General features: G+C 35.6%; 1 protein-coding gene across 1 annotated transcript; it reads left to right on the forward strand.

The window, feature by feature from the left end:
- Positions 1–5,272: 5,272 nt before the first annotated feature.
- Positions 5,273–8,188, forward strand: LOC115424163 (immunoglobulin lambda-1 light chain-like). The gene is made up of 4 exons (XM_030141267.1): positions 5,273–5,392; positions 5,476–5,801; positions 6,219–6,252; positions 7,682–8,188. Exons 1-4 carry the CDS (start codon positions 5,353–5,355, stop codon positions 8,008–8,010), a joined length of 729 nt encoding a protein of 242 aa, XP_029997127.1. The 5' UTR covers positions 5,273–5,352; the 3' UTR covers positions 8,011–8,188.
- Positions 8,189–9,547: the final 1,359 nt, after the last annotated feature.

The raw sequence follows: 9,547 nt of genomic DNA on the forward strand, positions 1-9,547 counted from the left end.
CATATCTGCTGATATTAAATGAAGTATTTGTTTATTCACAGGATTCATCAGGCTCCAGTTGTGGGGGCAGTGTTCTGATCTGGGGTTGGTTCAGATGTTCAGGTCTATGTTCAACAATGTTATGTGTCGATAAAATGAGGTCACCTGAACCTGAACACACTGAAAAACCTAATCTGAACATCAGTGGATTCATTCTTCTCTTATAACACAGACATATTCCAAGATGAAAACACCAGGATTCATCAGGCTCAAATTGTTAAAGAGTGGTTCAGTGACGATGAAACTTCATTTTCACACATGGTTTCACCACCACAGAGTCAAATCCGAAACCCACTGAGGATCATTGGGATGCGTTCAAGGAGAGTTTTCACAGTGGTCCAACTCTTTGCCATCAACACAAGATCACGCTGAAAACTTAATGCAACTCTGGACGGAAATAAATGTTGTGATATTTTTTATGATGTTTTGTTTGCATTGTGTGTCATAATCAATGCCACAATGAATATGTTGTGAAATCTATGTGTGTGTGTGGCTTGTTTTTGACCAGGCAGTGCACCTATGCTGGTAAATATCTACATATTTCCAAGGTGTATGATGTTTATAGAATGAAATCCACTAAAAAAAAACATCCATCTGTTTCTCTGCATTGTGTTGAAACCACTCTTACAGAATAAATAATGTCTTACTTCGAGAAGGTGATCAAGTGTGTTAACTTGTACAAATGCACAGTTTGACAGGGGTTTCTTACACTGCAGTAAATCTGAATAATATGAACAAATTAAATTTTTACCTCCTCCAAGGAGGTTATGTTTTTTCCAGGGTTTGTTTGTCTGTTTGTTTGTTTGTTTGTTTGTTTGTCTGTCCGTTAGTGTGCAACATAACTCAAAAAGTTATGGACAGATTTTGATGAAATTTTCAGGGTTTGTTGGAAATGGGATAAGGAAGAAATGATTAAATTTTGGTGGTGATCGGGGGTGGGGGGGCCCATGGGGGGGGCCACTGATCAGCCTTGGCGGAGGTCTGCGCTCTCCGAGTGCTTCTAGTTTAGTATTGCTATAGGTTTATAATACTAATGATGTCATCTGTGTTAGTTTAAAATTAAATCAAACCAGTGTGTAGAGATAGTTTATGATTGATATTAAAAAAACTTTACTCGGTGAAAAAAAATGAAGCTTCAAAACTTCTGAAAACTTTCACTGATGTTATGACTTGATCACACTGACCCTCAGGTTACTACTGTACATAGAAATGTATCGTCCCTTACACATATCCCATAAACCCACCTGTCGTAGTTGACTGATATAAGAAAACCTTCCTCCAGTGGTTCAGTTCAGTCCAGGTTCAATGTGTCCTTTCACGTCTCATCTGGACGTTTACTCCACACACACTGACCACAGGACAGAGACCACCCTGACCATGGAGAAAGGACACACAGCCACCATGGACTGAAACCTGGACACTAGTACTGATGTCCACAGGGGCCTCTAGGGATTTGGAGACTCATGAAAATTACCATGTTGGGCTGCATCACTTTAATGCCACAAAGCCTAAAAATATAACAGTATATTTGTTTTCAATTGATTTTACCATTTTGTACAAGACTGATAATAAAAGTGTAAGCCCGTCTTTTACATTTAAATAATATTTTTTAATGGTAACAGTTTAGAATTACTATTACGTGGATGCACAAACACAAATAAAATATACTTTTACTTTTTGGATGGAAGTAAATTTCACTTTGTCTTTTTCTCTTCTCTCATATGCTTCTTCTTCATCATCTGTTGTTCCTAGTGTCGTTGTCCTTTTATGTTTTTTCCACTTCCACACTTCTCCACAGCATAATAGCGTCAATCACACATGGTCCTAGATCTGTAGAATCCAATAATACCCTTGATAATATATTTATAATAGTGTTCAAAATAACATCATGATTAAAACTGTCCAGTATCCAATGAGTCATGTAGGTTATTTTTCTTTAATCTATGGATCATTATGGGGAATATAATGATAATTTATTGTTATAAATAGTGTGTAGAATAGTACATTTCCTCCTGCCATTAGAGATATTGTTGACATAAATGAACTGACCTCCTCCTTCAGGTATGAGTGGGGCTGGTTCAGTGTCAGGAGTGTGGGACAGTTGGACCTGTTTGGACTGACACCAGGTCAAAAGATGCAAAAAAAAAAAGTGATTTATTTTACATCTGTACAAACGGTCTGTCTGCATTGATCAAATATTGGATAAAATAAAACAGAATCACATCATTTTGTGTTGGAATAAAGTAAGTTCACAAATACTCTGGGAGTCAGATAGTTTATTTGATGTGGACTTGGCCCAGGTCAGTTTCCACCACTCATGAACAAAACCCTCCTGGTTAAAAACTGTGTCACATACTGTCGTCCTTCCTCTGCTTTGTTCTGTCTCTTTTTTCTCTTTTCTTTTTTGGAAACCTGACTTTTCTTAACCCAGACTCATCCTCCAGTCTGTGTCTTCTCTCACTGTCTGACACTCAGCATCAGGTAGAAGCTCCAACATCTGGACCAAACCATATCTGAAATAAGGAGGGGGGTAGAAACTGACTGGATTTTATTCTTTTGTGGAAAATAAATAAATAAACTAAGATAAAGAAACACATATCATTTGCTTCATAGTATAACTGCCTGAGTCCTATTTTTCAGGGCATAGCCAATGATGCAAAATGAAGCAGCTGTGGTAGGAGAATAAAGTTACACAGATATCACAGTCTGACCAAATATATGACTTTGGCAATTATACTATGAAGCTCAATGATATGTTTTATAATACCTCATGAAGCTTTTTTGGCACGACACTCGACGTGGACCCAAATGCACAAGACTCTCAAGGGTCAGTGGTTAAAAGGATTTATTTTAACAAATATACAAAAAGGCAAAAATGGAAGAACAAAGGGAGGAAGCACAACATGCTCATTAATAAACTAAAAAAACCTAATGAACAAAAGGAGAAGCACAACATGCTCTATACTAAACTAAAAACCTGATACACAAAACACATGGATCAAGATTCAAGATACTTAAAAGCAGTTCTTCTCATGGACACAGATACAACACACTGACAAAAGACAAAGGGAGAGAGTAGAATATACAGGGGAAGGAGGAATCACATTCAGGTGTGGGTAATCACAGGAGGAACACCAGGTGCAAGCAATGAGGGAATTAGGGAAGACAATGACCAGACAGACAGAGTGCAGACAAAAACAGGAAAATGACCACCATCACCAAAATAAAACAGGAAGAGACAAAACAAAAACCCTAAACTAAATCAACACAAATGACAACACATGACAGATGCAAACATAGTGTTATGGTGATGGGTTGTTTATCACAGCTGTAGCTCTGTAAGATCTGAGTTTACATCCTCTAAATACACATCTAATCCCAAGTGAAAATCAGATTGCTGTTTTAACATCAACAATGTGAAGGAAATCAGTTTATTACTGTTTAGAGTGGGATGAATCTGATCAAAATAAAATATTACTGTGTTTTCAACTGTGACAAAAACCTTTTCACCAAATCCATCTGCTTTTTTCCTTTTTTTTTTTTTTTTTTAGCTTTAACAATGTTCCAAGTGTGGCAAGAGAGAGTGCGGGGAAAGTCGGGTGACAACGCCACCTGGGGAATTAGTAAGAGAGGTTCACAGGTTCAAATTTGAAAAATACCACAGGGGCATACACGGTTTCAATTTAAAACAGTTTATTAAACAAGATATAATATTATTAACCCTTTCATGCACAAATTATGAGAACCTTAATCAAAATTTTTTCCGGAGTGTTTTTATTCGTCTTTCGGCATGAAAAAAAAAACAAAGTGAAAAATTTTCTTCTGAAAAATAAATTAAACAATAAATAAATTAAAAAAAAAAAAAAAAAAAAAAAAAAAAAAATACATTAAAAAAATAATAATGAAAAAAAAAAAAATTCTTATGAACCTATTTTTCATGAAGTTGCAAAAATGTCCACTCAGCTGAACACCACACCTTTACTTTTTGATGCACAGAAACATGTATTTAGTGATAAATTGTGTGAAAACTATGGGGAGGGCTTGTGATTCTGGGGGTTTATGCTCAGGAGAGATCTACAGAATATTACCAATTAATGTCAGAAAAGATATGTAGTGTCTTAAAACTTCAATAAAGATATGTGTAAAAAAAAAACCCCAAAAAACCAAAAAAACAACGAAAAGAACAACAAAATTCATGAACGTACAAGAGAACAGCTGAAGAATAGCTGTCCACTGTAGTGACCAGTATGCATGAAAGGGTTAAAAAGACTGAAGCTATTAAAAAGCTAGCACGTGGCCCATAAAGGTGAACAGGGCCTAGGGTGGCAGCGTGGTCCCTGGTGGTGGATTTTTCTTCACAGCTTCCAGTTTTCTTTGGTGTGCAGTTTCACGGGTGTTGGTTTGCGGTCCCCTTTTTATATTTTGTTGGATCCCTGCCATAGTGGTAAGCCCCGGCCCTGTTCACCTTTATGGGCCCCGTGCTAGCTTTTCAATAGTAGCAGTCTTTTTAATAACATAATATCTTGTTTAATAAACTGTTTTAAATTGAAACAAGGTATACAAGTAAGTAAGTAAGTAAGTAAATTTTATTTATAGAGCACTTTTCACAGACAGAGTCACAAAGTGCTTTATCAATTCAAATCAGAATCAAATTAAGTTTACAGAGACCCAACAGAATCCTTCAGGAGCAAACACTTGTGATTGGTGACAGTGGCGAGGAAAAACTTCCCTTTAACGGGCAGAAACCTCGAGCAGACCCAGACTCCTGAAGGATGGCTGTCTGCCTTGACAACATACAACATCAAACAACATACTATCTACAACCACTACTTGAATTTTACTGAATAAAAGCTAAAAGTAAAAGACAAGTACAAGGACACACAAAGCACTGTCATGTATTCAATGAGCAGAAGAAAATAAGACATTTATAGGAAATTATCGTCAAAATGAGTTGGTGCACATTCAGTACTAATATAGTGCAAATTATTTAACAATGTTAATGTTACCTGAAAAAAAAACATTACACTGGTGAGCAGAAACTAACTACATTTCCACAAAAGAAAAATGAAAACGATTAAATGAATAACCAACAGATTACTTCAATATAAATGACTGAAGTTAAAAGGATGAAACATTAGTTATGTTTCATGAAATGCAATATAAGTCAAATACATTGTAATTGGAAGTTGTAACTCCTCCTCCCCCTCCTCATTTCTCCTCAGTCTCTTTATAAGCTTCAGTCTCTGTTCTTGTCACATCTCTGTTCACGTCTCATCTGGACAGTAAAGGACGTTTACTCCACACACTGACAACATGCTGGTGACCCTCTGCACTCTCATCACTGCTCTAACATGTAAGATATTCTCCTGCTTCTGTTATACACACATATGATCAAATATGAACCCTTCATTCATGGATTTTTCTGTTTGTTGACAGATGTTGATGCAGCAAAAGTGTTGACTCAGACGCCTGCTGTCCTCACAGTTTCTGCAGGACAAGAGGTTGTTCTCAAATGTAACATTCAGAGAGATGATGGTTATTATGTCAGCTGGTATAAACAGGTTCCTGGTGGAGCTCCTCAGTTTGTTATGGACTTTTATCATACTGACAGTGACACCAGCTATGGAACAGGATTCTCCTCTGATCGATTTAACTCTAAAACTACATCAGACATTGATTACCAGTTAATCATTAGTCGTGCAGAGGTAGGAGACTCTGCTCAGTATTTCTGTGGGACATGGGATGATTCTGCTGATGAACATGTATCACAGTGAATCACACCATGACAAAAACCTCAGTGACAGAGTCAGTACAGTTTGGAGGAATTACAACAAAAAATAACCAACTAACCTGCTGTAAAATAAGGAAAGTTACTTCAAACATTGAAAATGAAAGTAAGAGTCAGAATTTAATTACATTTTCCTGGACTTTGTGAATGATGAACATATGCAGAGCAGTGTCACTACAATCACAATGAATTCAATGGTCATTAAACATAAGAGTTAAATTCAAGCAAACTGTGAAATATTCACAGTCAGTCCTCCGGTCCATCAGTGTTCTGGATCATAAACACACAGGAAACACAGAAATGAGATGTTTTCAGTGAAAGTTTGTGTTTAAAGGATGTTTCAGTTTCAGGAGGTTTTTGTACGAGCGTGTACACAAACTGAATCACTGTGGTATTCGGACCAGGCACCAAGCTGACTGTGACAAGTAAGTACCTTTAAAATCATCAAGAAATTAGATTGATTTTCTATCTCTGAAGGATTGGAACAGAACATATCTGCATTATTAATGTATTTAATACAATGGTAATGATTAGTTTGTACATGTTGAGTTTTTAATACATGTAACATTTTCCAAAAGTAATGTTGTAACTTATACTATTTATGATTTCATACTCATTAATTGATTACATTTTTTATTCTGTAATATTAAATTTGGATTTAAGACATTTTCAAACTGTCACTTCATTTTTGCAATTTATAACAACTTTTTTCAACAACTAAAACCATCTGTCAACTAATGTTTATTTTAAGGTTAATTTACATTATTCTACCAAATCTTACTCCAAATCATTATCATATACTTTAAATTCATGACATGATGTATAAGGTGACTGAAACCATTTTTTTTTTACTCTTTAGTCACTTTAACCTAAGGACAATACCGGTACTGATATAAAGCAGTGATTATATTTACATTAAACTCTTCAGTTGAGGTTAGAAAAATAGAAACAAATGGTTAATTTGTGTAAATTGAAATGTTTGCCTATTTTTTTTGTCTAAACCCATAAAGACCCAGTAGTACTTTGTGGCAGTTCCCAAATGTGTTTTTCTTTCTATTTTAACCTTTCAAAAGTGATTTATCACCATTAATTGTAATATTATCCTCTGAATTTTGCTTTTTTTCTACAGTAAAAGTCAGATATTTTATTATTTATAATTCACTGATCATGTTGATGATCATAAAAACCTCTAACGAAAGTTGAGGATTATTATGTCAACAACAGAGAAAAGTCTAGAAAAAATTACTTTTTCAGCAAATTATTTCATTAACTGAATATAAACCAAATGTGTCCATCAACTGTCATTGATCCAACTCTATGGGATTTATTGGTGAATCAATGTTGCAGAAGATGACGATGTTTCCACATTCACTATGAAGCCTCTGAATGTTCAAATGGGTCATATCTGATGACCATGAAGAGATGACAAACTGCATTTTACACCAATTATTTACAAGGATTGATAGGATTAGTGGATCAACACGTATTAATTATTATAAATTATCAGATCAGTAGATGGTTTTGGTGGCTGTTTGGGTCTTTATGGTTTAAGATAGAAATATGACAATCACATTTTTTTTTACATTTTCAGTTTATTTGTGCAGAATAAAAGTCAAATAACAAAAAAAATTAAATGTGGTTTGTGCAAGTAAAATAAATATATGAGACATGTAAATGTACAAATAAATGAAAAAATCATGAAGAATCTCAGCTGTTCAATAAATACCAGTGAAGGAAAATAAATAAACACAACCATCAACCCTTTGATGTTTGACTCCTGGTTCCTTTCTGTTTTCCGTACATGTCATTGTTGTCCATGTATGATGTATGTTGGTGTGGTGGGTGTATTTTCAGGCTCCAGCGTCCCTCCTCCTGTCCTGACAGTCTTCCCTCCGTCCGCTGCTGAGCTCCAGTCCAACAAAGCCACTCTGGTCTGTCTGTCCAGTCAGTCTGTGTCTGTTGCACATGTGACCTGGTTGGCTGCTGGGAGTCCGCTGAGCACTGGGATCTCTACCAGCACCGCTGTTCAGCAACCAGACCAGACTTTCCAAATCAGCAGCTACCTGTCCATCCAGACGTCAGACTGGAACACGGATCAGGTTTACACATGTCAAGTGTCTGTGGGCTCCCAGACTTCCGAGAAAAACATCAACAAGTCAGCGTGTCCCACTGAGCAACAGTAGAGGAGCACAATGACCATCTGAAACCTGCTTCTGCACCGTCTGTGCTCTGTACAAGGTTTATATGATACACAACATGTGTCTGCATGTTTGGAACAAATGTTGGAACAGTTTCATTTAGATGTTGTATCAGCTTTGCAATCGCTGCATTTTCAATCCAATAAAATCTCTGTGATCACAAATAGTTTGAGTTTCTTTTTGATAAAGTGAATAAATGGACTCCATCTCATTTCCTAAAACGTAAATAATCCAACAAAACATGAATTAATACATTATTTTCAGAGTATCTCACATTTCAGAATCACACTAACAATAAAAACACTGAAGAAAAGTGATTCATATTATTTGAATCCAAATCAGTTCAAATGAACAGTAACTGAAACTGTATTTTCATCCTTCATCAGTGAAGCGTCTCCTCTCTGCTCCTCCCTCTGTTCTTTCCCAGGATGCACCTGCACGCCTGACTTTATATTTAACTCTATGTAAATGAACTAGATTTAAATGTCAAGAGTCTGATCTTTAGACAGAGAATAAACTGTCTTTGACTGGAATCACAAATAAATAAACAAGTGGAATGTTTTCATCAGGTGATTTATCTCTTACATTAAATGTATGAGTTAGAGTCACGTTTGTAAAACCAACACTTGAAGAGAATCTGATCTTGGTTGATTATAAAATACTGTTAAATCCCATTTTTATGTCTAATCTGGTCCCATGTAAAGTTTCCAGACCAAAGAGTCACTAACATGACAAATGCACAAAGATTCAACAAATCAAGCAGCGTCACCTTGACTTTGATGAAGAGCTGACCTTTGACCCCTTCATTTACATGAACTTATGAGTAATGAGTGGAGACAAACAGGTGCATTCTGGGAAGGAAGGCCAGTACAGATGTGACGTTTCACTGAGGGAGGAGGAAACATCAGTTTCTGTTACTAATTATTTCTGTTCAAAGTGTTTTTATCACGTTTTAAGTCATCCAGAAAAGCATAATACAGTCACTGTTTTTTTTTTTTTTTTTATACCCAAACCCATGAACTTTCAAACCTGTTGCACCATAAAAAAAAGATGACAATTGACAATAATAATAAATAAAAAATAAGGAACACAGATATTAGTCACAGACTCATATTAGTAATTAGACTACTGTGGAATAAGTGAGGGATCTACCACGTTTATGTGATTCAGAACAGGTTACCAGATACTGAAAAATTATTGGCAAATCCTCTTATAGAATACCTAATTTTTCCTATGTTAAATGATGTAAAAGAAACCAAGATTTAAATATTGAAGGTTGTTTATCTTTTCATTTCAGTAGTATTAGTCTACGAGCTAGAAGAGTGGTGAAGACAAATAGATTTTTAGATTTTTGGTTCAAATGAAATGAATGTGATGTAATGTCAAATATTGCAATTGTTGCCTCAGGTTCAATATGAGACCCTGTTACATCAGAAAGAAATTTCAATCCATTATTAATTATTTAAACATTTCTAATTCTACAGATGAAGAATTGACCTACAATGTTCTCTGTTGTGACTTA

This window comes from Sphaeramia orbicularis, chromosome 8, assembly GCF_902148855.1.
Source record: "Sphaeramia orbicularis chromosome 8, fSphaOr1.1, whole genome shotgun sequence".
In the NCBI taxonomy this organism is placed as follows: Eukaryota; Metazoa; Chordata; class Actinopteri; order Kurtiformes; family Apogonidae; genus Sphaeramia; species Sphaeramia orbicularis.